The sequence below is a fragment of the Eurosta solidaginis genome, chromosome 3 (assembly GCF_040869045.1).
Source record: "Eurosta solidaginis isolate ZX-2024a chromosome 3, ASM4086904v1, whole genome shotgun sequence".
Lineage (NCBI taxonomy): Eukaryota > Metazoa > Arthropoda > Insecta > Diptera > Tephritidae > Eurosta > Eurosta solidaginis.
The window spans coordinates 256604245-256615533 of NC_090321.1; the positions used below are offsets into that span (position 1 = coordinate 256604245).

The 11289-nt window shown below is 36.1% G+C and overlaps 1 protein-coding gene across 2 annotated transcripts; it reads left to right on the forward strand.

Moving 5' to 3' along the window:
* Positions 1 to 1212: 1212 nt before the first annotated feature.
* On the forward strand, positions 1213 to 11061 carry Tsp42En (Tetraspanin 42En). 2 transcript variants are annotated; one of them, XM_067778168.1, is made up of 5 exons: positions 1213 to 1672; positions 1747 to 1920; positions 10342 to 10497; positions 10592 to 10786; positions 10864 to 11061. In XM_067778168.1, exons 1-5 carry the CDS (start codon positions 1613 to 1615, stop codon positions 10942 to 10944), a joined length of 666 nt encoding a protein of 221 aa, XP_067634269.1. In that variant the 5' UTR covers positions 1213 to 1612; the 3' UTR covers positions 10945 to 11061. The 2 variants fall into 2 exon arrangements, with proteins under 2 accessions (XP_067634269.1, XP_067634270.1); XM_067778169.1 differs by having other exon boundaries at positions 1213 to 1502.
* Positions 11062 to 11289: the final 228 nt, after the last annotated feature.

Below are 11289 nucleotides of genomic sequence, written 5' to 3' on the forward strand. Positions count from 1 at the left end.
GTTATCGTGTTAACGGCCGGGCGGAAGGACAAACGGTAGGCTGTGTATAAAAACTGGGCGTGGCTTCAACCGATTTATTCTATTTTCACAAAAAACAGTTATCGTCATAGAAGCTATGCCCTTACCAAATTTCACAAGGATTGGTAAATTTTTGTTCGACTTATGGCATTAGAAGTTTTCTAGACAAACTAAATGAAAAAGGGCGGAGCGACGCTCATTTTGAAATTTTCTTTTATTTTTGTAGTTTGTTGCACCATATCATTACTGGAGTTGAATGTTGACATAATTTACTTATATACTGTAAAGATATTCAATTTTTTCTTAAAATTTGACTTTTAAATTTTTTTTTAAGTGGGCCGTTTCGTCATCCGATTTTGCTATTTTTTATTAAGCACACATACAGTAATGGGAGTAACGTTCCTGCCAAATTTCATCATGATATCTTCAACGACTGCCAAATTACAGCTTGCAAAACTTTTAAATTACATTCTTTTAAAAGTAGGCGGTGCCACGCCCATTGTTCAAAATTTTACCAATTTTATAATCTGCGTCATAAGGTCAACCACCTGCCAAGTTTCATCGCTTTATCCGTCTTTGTTAATGAATTGTCGCACTTTTTGGTTTTTTCGAAATTTTCGATATCGAAAAAGTGGACGTGGTTATAGTCCGATTTCGTTCATTTTAAATAGCGATCTGAGATGAGTGCCCAGGAACTTACATACAACTTACAATTTCATTAACATACCTCAAAATTTACTCAAGTTATCGTGTTTGCGGATAGACGGACGGACGGGCATGGCTAAATGAATTTATTTTTTCGCCCAGATTATTTTGAAATATAGAAGTCTATATCTATCTCGATTAGTTTATGCCATTACGGGGTACTGTTACGCGAACAAAATTAATATACTCTGTGAGCTCTGCTCAGCTGAGTATAAATACAAAAACCATATAGCGCAAGTAAGGAGAGAAGAAGCACATTAGTCTTAATTTATGAATTGAAAACAAACTGAAAATAAGGGCTGCAAAATAAGGCGCAGCTGCCCATGTGTGGGTGTGTGTTGCTTAGAAAACACATACTTGCACACATCGTATATGCCGTAATAATGCGTAGCTGTTAGTAGCCGCTGAGTACCCTTAGGTAAAGCATATTGGGGGATGTAGATGATGATGGAGTTGAGTTGTAAGAGGTGTTAACGTAATTCGACGATTTAGTTGCATGTCAAGAGCAGTTTGTTAAGGAAGTGCTTTTCAAGGACGCAACTTTTTCTGTATTTAGGAAATGTTTTGGAAAAATAGTTGCAACTTGAATTGTAGAAGAAGCACAATTTAATTTTCTATATTGAAGCAATGTAAGAGATGGAGAACTTAATATATTCACTGAAGTTATAACAAATTGATAAACTGTTTTGTTATTAAATAACTGAACATGCGCGTAGATGAGCCGAGCGCTGTGACGTACAAAAGCGTGTACATACACATCTACATATATACCGATTAGAGTAAGCTTGGCATAAGATAACGTAATCAGCAAATTGAAATCAATGAAAAGTGTTTGGAGGAAGCTAACTGCAACTACAAAGCAAATAACCAATTTAAGTTATTTTCAAAAATGGCATTAAAACTTTCTATATTAAAAGCCATTTTGGCAATAATAAACACAGTGCTACCGGTGCGTATGAGTAACATTTGTTAAGTTTGTTGCTAAATTTGTGTTGCAAATACGATTTTTGGTATTTTTTACAGTTACTTGGTACTGGTTTGGTCGCCCTCTCTGTTTATGAACTAAATACATCAACGCCTGGTACTATGCAACACATTTCGATAGTTATACAAATATTTGTGGGCTCATTTGTTGTGCTCACCTCATTCCTCGGTTGTTTTGGATTATGTGGTGCATCCTTTAGTCTAACTTGGACGGTAAGTCTCGTTGTCATAGTTTGTAAAAATAAGTTATTTTAAATTTATGATGGATGAGCTTCAACATAGTAAAGAGCGCATTGCGGTACTACTAATTAAGATAGAGGGCTTTTCCTCTTTTAAATATTCGAGAAAGTTAAGCATTTCGTAAAACTAATTCTGCGCAGCATATCCTTGACTTCAACAATTCCATAGCTGGCGTTAGGGTTATTTAGGTTAGGTTGGTGAACTATGCCCTGTTAAGAGACATCTCAGTTGGACACTTCAATGGTCCCCTGTGTTATTACATTATCTAATGCTGATAATGCACGATAAAGTTACGGATCCTGGATATTTCCTCTGGAGACTTGAAAAAGTCTCAGTCGGGACTTTTACGCCTCACTCTCCAACCCCTGCTGGGATTCTACAGAGTTTCGCTCTGTTAGCACTCCAATGATCATGGATATATGAACTTTAGTAAAAACAGAACAGTCCCGCTGAGTGCTTTCAGTCAACAATTCGCTAGAAAGACCTCGACTCCTGATAAGATGTGGTGCCAGCTTAATTAACTGAACGCTCACCTATCCAATAACAATAGCAATAACAAGTTTAAACTGCTAGTTTCCTTGGACTCCCGTTAGAAGACTTTGGTGACATTTTTTGAGTGGTTGCGCCAATGAATGAGGCAAAGCACTGCTAACACAACAACAACAATAAGCTAGGATTATAACAGACAGTACCAGGTGGTGGAAAAGGCTTTGAACCCATTGTCGAGCGAGAAGTTTAGTAACGCAAAGGTTGCTAATGTCAATGTCTAAGCTTCGAGGATGATAATGTTCTTAATAACATTTAACATGACCAAGATATAGCGCTCACAGTCATAGATAAGTCCAAACCTTCAAAAGTAGTAATCAAATCTGCAATGGTTTTGTGGCGAACTGCAGACTATATTGCTTAATACCTTCTACAGGCTGGCTGCCTAAATACCTCGAATGCTTGGTAAAAAAATCTGGAGCGATTTATCCTCTAGGGCATGTGAAGAGAACTCATATCTACTATAATTAGTATGAAACTGATATTTTGACTACAAAGAATCCCAGTAAATTTGTTTCTAGAGTAGCCATCAGGATATTCAGAGAGAGCGCTGCCTTTTTCGATGTCCAAGACTGCAGCCAAAATGTCAGTTTTCGACATTTTGCGTCGCAATACTCGCAAAAGCTAGTCATTATATAGCTCCACTTTCTACTATATAGGATTAGAAGTTCCTGGTAAAATGAATTGTGGTTTCCAACGACGCCACTTACATTAAATGAAATTATTCCAATTCAACCCTACCTAAGTATCTACGCGCTACTGGAAATTATTTGTAAATATAGTTTTTTGTAGAAAAAGTAAAGAAACTGTAAGCCTGAAGGTTTTAAGTACTGCCTTAATCTATCGACTATATTCGTATATACAGTTTCCAGACTCGAAAATGAAGTTCTATTTAAGAATAACCTTGTCTAGATTTTCGATAGCATGGATCCTTCAGAGAAATTCTAGATTTTTTATTGCCAGTTTGTAATATCTGTTTAAGGAAATGTGTTCCGCGTTGGTAGGTTTCGGTAGGCATCACATTCGACGGACTTAGTTACTGAGATTCGACGAACAAGAAATGGTTTATGAATATGCCACTACAGTCCATAGAAAAGTACACCATTTTCATGTTAAAATGGGAAAACTTCAACTTGAAATAAGAAAACTTCATTTCAAAATCAGGACAGACAAATTAAAACGAGAAAGCTTCAGTTTAATGTGAGAAAATTTCATTTGAAAATCAGAATAGTCAATTTAAAATATGAAAACTTCAGTTTAAAATGAGACAATTTCATTTGGGAATGTTTCATTTCAAAATAGAAAACCTTTATTTGAAAATAAAACAAGCCACATGAAAACGAGAATATTTCATTTAAAAATAAGAGAATATATTTTCAAAAACAGAAATTTTTATTTGAAAACGACAATCCACCATTTGAAAATGAGAAAAAACAAGTAAGGACGCGACTTCATACCTTTCATGAATGGTGCTGAACAATAATCTTATCCCATTCGTAATCTCCAAATAATGCGCTGTATAAGATAGGAAATATATAGTGAACAGATGTACATACCTAAACGATATTAAGATAAATATAAGAAAATGGCAAAAAACCCCCTTATCTGAACGATCGGTTGTATGGGATCTATATTATATATAGCTCCGATGGCAATGATTTTAACAAGAAATCTTCTATGACATATTAGAATATATATCACCAAGTTTCACGTTTTTTTATTGGAAACTAAGGGAGAAATGGCCAAAAATCTTTCTATCTGAACGATCGGGATATATATTACATATAGCTCCGATCGAAATGATTTTTTCATGAAATCTTCTATGATATATTAGAATAAATATCACCAAGTTTAACGTTTTTATATTGGAAATTGAGGGAGAAATTGCCAAAAATCTTTCTATCTGAAAGATCGGTTTTATGGGATATATACTGTATATAGCTCCGATCAAAGTGATTTTTTCAGAAAAACTTCTATGATATATTTAAATATATATCACCAAGTTTCACGTTTATACTTTCTAAATTAAGGGAGAAGTGGCCAAAAATCTTTCTATCTGAACGATCGGTTGTATGGGATATAACTATATATAGCTCCCATCAAAGTGATTTTTTCAGGATATCTTATATGATATATTAGAATATATATCACCGAGTTTCACGTTTATACTTCCTAAATTGCGGCAGTAATGACCAAAATCGTCTTATCTGAACGATCGGTTGTATGGGAGATATATGTTATAGTGGTCCGATCCTACCGGGTCCGACAAATGTCTAATATAAAACAAAAATACATTCTTGTGCCAAATTTCATTGGGATATCTCAAAATTTGAGGGAGAAGTTTGCGTTCAAACAGATAGACAGACGGACAGACCGACATGGCTATATCAACTCAATTCGTTGCCCTGATCAAATTGGTATACTTAATGGTGAGTATATCTTCTATATTTCTCACGTTACAAACATCGGACCAAAGTTAATATACCATTTCATGTTCATGAAGGGTATAAAAAATGTTATAACAATTTGATTATAACTAATTGCCTACAGGCATATTTTCTATGTAAAGCTACAGCATTTGTATGGAAAGAGGATGAGTGTTGAAACGCTCGTGCACAATCACCGCCAGTTATGATTACTTTAGCTCCGTTTACCAAAATTTCCAAGTACTGCAATGGGAATGGTCATGTGACTCCTCACATATATGAATATGTTTTTATCTTAGCCCATATGGTTTCAATAGGGTTCATCATGTGCGATTAAGGGCCAAGGCGTAACACCTGCGATCGTCCCCCTGAATGGCTACCTACAGCGTTCTCTAGTATAGAGTGATATAGAGCATTGTCGCATATTATAACTTTTTTTATATTAATGTTGCTGTTCATGGTTATTGAGACACGTTGAACTCAGCACAAACTCGCATCTGAATTGCAGTAAGGGTAATACTGCAGTTCTGCTCTAACCACGAAACCATGACATCGACTTGTTCCCGAGAAAGAAGTTTGGGTTTGCAGCCGCCCCTTGTTTCATGTTCGGTGCGTCCAGACTTTATCCAGCCCCAACCATAACTCTGTTTCGGTCTTCCTTTGATTTTTTCTTATAAACTTTTCTCGATCATTCTTCGGTATCTGAAAAATTATACGTATAGAAATACATATAGGTATACAAAGATTTTAGCTTGTCTGCATTTGACCATACCATCTATTTCTTGGCGACAAATTGGGCACATTTTGTCATCCCTGTTCAATGGAAAACGTATGCAGTGTTCGTGAAATAGGTGCTTACATGGTAGAATACGCGAAATCGCTCTTCTATCAATTTTTTCAACGCAAATAGCACAATTGTCCTAGAACTGCATTATTACTTCTGCTCTGTTTTACTCGATTAATAATATTATTATTTTCTTTCCTGTCATATTTCGCATAGGTGACTCTGATTTTTCGTTGCCTACTTGATGTCTTTTCCATTAAAGAGGTGCTGTTGTGCATAGTTGTTTTCATTTAAAACTTAAGCACGTACGATATTATATTCTCATTTTAAAACTAAACTTTCTTATTATACTCAGTTGAGCAGAGCTCACAGAGTATATTAAGTTTGATTGGATAACGGTTGGTTGTACATATATAAAGGAATCGAGATAGATATAGACTTCCATATATCAAAATAATCAGGATCGAAAAAAAATTTGATTGAGCCATGTCCGTCCGTCCGTCCGTTAACACGATAACTTGAGTAAATTTTGAGGTATCTTGATGAAATTTGGTATGTAGGTTCCTGAGCACTCATCTCAGATCGCTATTTAAAATGGACGATATCGGACTATAACCACGCCCACTTTTTCGATATCGAAAATTTCGAAAAACCGAAAAAGTGCGATAATTCATTACAAAAGACAGATAAAGCGACGAAACTTGGTAGATGAGTTGAACTTATGACGCAAAATAGAAAATTAGTAAAATTTTGGACCATGGGCGTGGCACCGTCCACTTTTAAAAGAAGGTAATTTAAAAATTTTGCAAGCTGTAATTTGGCAGTCGTTGCAGATATCATGATGAAATTTGGCAGGAACGTTACTCTTATTACTATATGTACGCTTAATAAAAATTAGCAAAATCGGAGAAGGACCACGCCCACTTTAAAAAAAAAAAAATTTGTTAAAGTAAAATTTTAACAAAAAATTTAATATCTTTACAGTATATAAGTAAATTATGTCAAGATTCAACTCCAGTAATGATATGGTGCAACAAAATACAAAAATAAAAGAAAATTTAAAAATGGGCGTGGCTCCGCCCTTTTTCATTTAATTTGTCTAGGATACTTTTAACGCCATAAGTCGAACAAAAATTAACCAATCCTTTTGAAATTTGGTAGGGGCATAGATTTTATGGCGTTAACTGTTTTCTGTGAAAATGGGCGAAATCGGTTGATGTCACGCCCAGTTTTTATACACAGTCGTCCGTCTGTCCTTCCGCATGGCCGTTAACACGATAACTTGAGCAAAAATCGATATATCTTTACTAAACTCAGTTCACGTACTTATCTGAACTCACTTTATTTTGGTATGAAAAATGAACGAAATCCGACTATGACCACGCCCACTTTTTCGATATCGCAACATGGTAATTGGATGGTTTTATTGACGCGAAATATAACTTTAGAAAAACTTTATAAAATGGTTGTGACACCTACTATATTAAGTAGAAGAAAATGAAAAAGTTCTGCAGGACGAAATATAAAACCCTTAAAATCTTGGCAGGTATTACATATATAAATAAAGTAGCGGTATCCAACAGATGATGTTCTGGGTCACCCTGGTCCACATTTTGGTCGATATCTGGAAAACGCCTTCACATATACAACTACCACCACTCCCTTTTAAAACTCTCATTAATACCTTTAATTTGATACCCATATCGTACAAACTCATTGTAGAGTCACCCCTGGTCCACCTTTATGGCGATATCTAGAAAAGGCGTCCACCTATAGAACTAAGGCCCACTCCCTTTTAAAATACTTATTAACTCCTTTCGTTTGATATCCATATTGCACAAACGAATTCTAGAGTCACCCCTGGCCCACCTTTATGGCGATATCTCGAAACGGCGTCCACATATGGAACTAAGGATTACTCCCTTTTAAAATACTCATTAACACCTTTCTTTTGATACCTATATTGTACAAACAAATTCTAGGGTCACCCCTGGTCCACCGTTATGGCGATATCTCGAAAATGCGACCACCACTCCCTTTTAAAACCCTCATTAATACCTTTAGTTTGATACCCATATCGTTCAAACACATTCTGGAGTCACCCCTGGTCCACCTTTATGGCGATATTTCGAAATGGCGTCCACCTACAGAACTAAGGCCCACTCCTTTGAAAATACTCATTAACACCTTTCGTTTGATGCCCATATTGTACAAACAAATTCTAGGGTCACTCCTGGTCCACCTTTATGGCGATATCTCGAAACGGCGTCCACCTATGGAACTAAGGATTACTCCCATTTAAAATACTCATTAACACCTTTCTTTTGATACCCATATTGTACAAACAAATTCTAGGGTCACCCCTGGTCCACCTTTATGGCGATATCTCGAAACGGCGTCCACCTATGGAACTAAGGATTACTCCCTTTTAAAATACTCTTTAACACCTTTCTTTTGATACCCATATTGTACAAACAAATTCTAGGGTCACCCCTGGCCCACCTTTATGGCGATATCTCGAAACGGCGTCCACCTATGGAGCTAAGGATTACTCCCTTTTAAAATACTCATTAACACCTTTCTTTTGATACCCATATTGTACAAACAAATTCTAGGGTCACCCCTGGCCCACCTTTATGGCGATATCTCGAAACGGCGTCCACCTATGGAACTAAGGATTACTCCCTTTTAAAATACTCATTAACACCTTTCGTTTGATGCCCATATTGTACAAACAAATTCTAGGGTCACTCCTGGTCCACCTTTATGGCGATATCTCGAAACGGCGTCCACCTATGGAACTAAGGATTACTCCCTTTTAAAATACTCATTAACACCTTTCTTTTGATAACCATATTGTACAAACAAATTCTAGGGTCACCCCTGGCCCACCTTTATGGCGATATCTCGAAACGGCGTCCACCTATGGAACTAAGGATTACTCCCTTTTAAAATACTCATTAACACCTTTCTTTTGATACCCATATTGTACAAACAAATTCTAGGGTCACCCCTGCTCCACCTTTATGGCGATATCTCGAAACGGCGTCCACCTATGGAACTAAGGATTACTCCCTTTTAAAATACTCTTTAACACCTTTCTTTTGATACCCATATTGTACAAACAAATTCTAGGGTCACCCCTGGTCCACCTTTATGGCGTTATCTGGAAACCGCGTGCACCTATGGAACTAAGGATTACTCCCTTTTAAAATACTCATTAACACCTTTCGTTTGATAACCATATCGTACAAACACATTCTAGAGTCACCCCTGGGCCACCTTTATGGCGATATCTCGAAACGGCGTCCACCTATGGAACCAAGGATTACTCCCTTTTAAAATACTCATTAACACCTTTCGTTTGATACCCATATCGTACAAACACATTCTAGAGTCACCCCTCGTCCACCTTTATGGCGATATTTCGAAACGGCATCCACCTATAGAACTAAGGCCCACTCCCTTTTAAAATACTCATTAACACCTTTCGTTTGATGCCCGTATTGTACAAACAAATTCTGGGGTCACTCCTGGTCCACCTTTATGGCGATATCTCGAAACGGCGTCCACCTATGGAACTAAGGATTACTCCCTTTTAAAATACTCATTAACACCTTTCTTTTGATACCCATAATGTACAAACAAATTCTATGGTCACCCCTGGTCCACCTTTGTGGCGATATCTCGAAACGGCGTCCACCTATGGAACTAAGGATTACTCCCTTTTAAAATACTCATTAACACCTTTCATTTGATACCCATATCGTACAAACGCATTCTAGAGTCAACCCTGATCCACCTTCATGGCTATATCCCTAATGGCGTCCACCTATAGAACTATGGCCCACTCCCTCATAAAATACTCTTTAATGCCTTTCATTTGATACACATTCCAGGGTTTCCCTCGGTTCATTTTCCTACATTGTTATTTTCCCTTATGTTGTCACCATAGCTGGCGGCCACCGTGGTGTGATGGTAGCGTGCTCCGCCTATCACACCGTATACCCTGGGTTCAACTCCCGGGCAAAGCAACATCAAAATTTTAGAAATAAGATTTTTCAATTAGAAGAAATTTTTTCTAAGCGGGGTCGCCCCTCGGCAGTGTCTGGCAAGCGCTCCGATTGTATTTCTGCCATGAAAAGCTCTCAGTGAAAACTCATCTCAGTGAAAATTCAAGAGGAGCACGACGCAAATTGGAAGAGAAGCTCGGCCTTAGATCTCTTCGGAGGTTATCGCGCCTTACATTTATTTATTTTTTTTTTTGTCACCATAGCTCTCAACTGAGTATGTAATGTTCGGTTACACCCGAACTTAACCTTCCTTACTTGTTAATTAAGTTTTTTTTATTTTGACTCGAAATTTTCTCATTTTCAAGTGAACAATCCAATTTTAAAATTGAGAATTCTCGTTTTTAAATGAAGCTTTCTCTTTTTAAGTTGAAAAGTCTGATTTGGAATTGAAATTTTCCCATTTTAAACTCAATTATCTGATTTTTAATTGAAGGTTAACCATTTTAATCTGAAAATGGTGTAGACAGGCGCCACACGGCGGACTAGATAGAACGTACTGTTCTAATTTATACTTTTCTACTTTAACCTTGATATTTGATAAATATCTTTTTTCATTTTTTTGCAGTACATAACATGCATAATTTTATTACTTACATTGCAAACCTATTTAATAACTGTAGCTGGCGTAACAAATTACGTAAAAAATACTACGAATCACTTGGATAAATTGTGGAGTAATGTCACCTTAAATGCTGCAGAAATAGCCAAAATTGAGCAACAAGTTAGTAGATTTACAAATTTGAAAGAATTTAAAGATAAAAAAGTTTCCCTTATTTATGTACTTACTTATTATTTTTTCGAATATTTTTTTTAAGTATGAATGCTGTGGGAAATCAGGTACTCGTGATTATTTAAAGTTAGACAAGCGTATACCAAAAAACTGTTATCGCAACTTTTCTGGTGCTCAAAATGATCTTTATACCGTTGGTTGCTTGCAGCCCCTACAAGAAATGGCACGCAAAAGTAAAAGCACTGGCTTGATCATCAAGCTGACATTATTTGGTTTTGAAGTGAGTACTAAGATGTAGAAGAGACCATCATTAGCATCTATTAAGATACATTTTTATTTTATTTATACCCTCTACAGATGCTGGCTTTGTTCGCTTCTTTCTTTATGGGTATTACTATACGAAACGTGCGAAGAAGAGAACTGTTTGTCGACACCTAATATTGTTTACAAAATAATAAATAATAGTAACGAGTTATTTGTAAATATGATAATTATAATTTATTTTTTAAAAAAGTACCAAAATTAAAAGTGAGCAAATGTACAATGTTTATAAAAAAAAAAAATAAATAAATATATATTTAATTAAAAACAAATAAGACATCGAAAAGAATCTATGAGTATTTCAAAGGTTTTAAAAACAACAACAAAATATTTATACTTGTTAAAAAATTGTTTGAAGTGTTTGATGTGTAAGCACATTTTCTCATGGTATGAGGGAATTCTGAATGTCAGCGTAAGGTGTAAGCGAATGCGTAAGCTAAAGAGTAGCTTTTGTAAGGGGTA

Bases quoted from the DNA above. Each gene is read 5' to 3' on its own strand.
- Tsp42En (XM_067778168.1), top strand. From the start codon at position 1,613: ATGGCATTAAAACTTTCTATATTAAAAGCCATTTTGGCAATAATAAAC. The intron at 1,921-10,341 runs GTAAGTCTCGTT...ATTTTTTTGCAG, and splicing joins CCTTTAGTCTAACTTGGACG to TACATAACATGCATAATTTT. The intron at 10,498-10,591 runs GTTAGTAGATTT...ATTTTTTTTAAG, and splicing joins TAGCCAAAATTGAGCAACAA to TATGAATGCTGTGGGAAATC.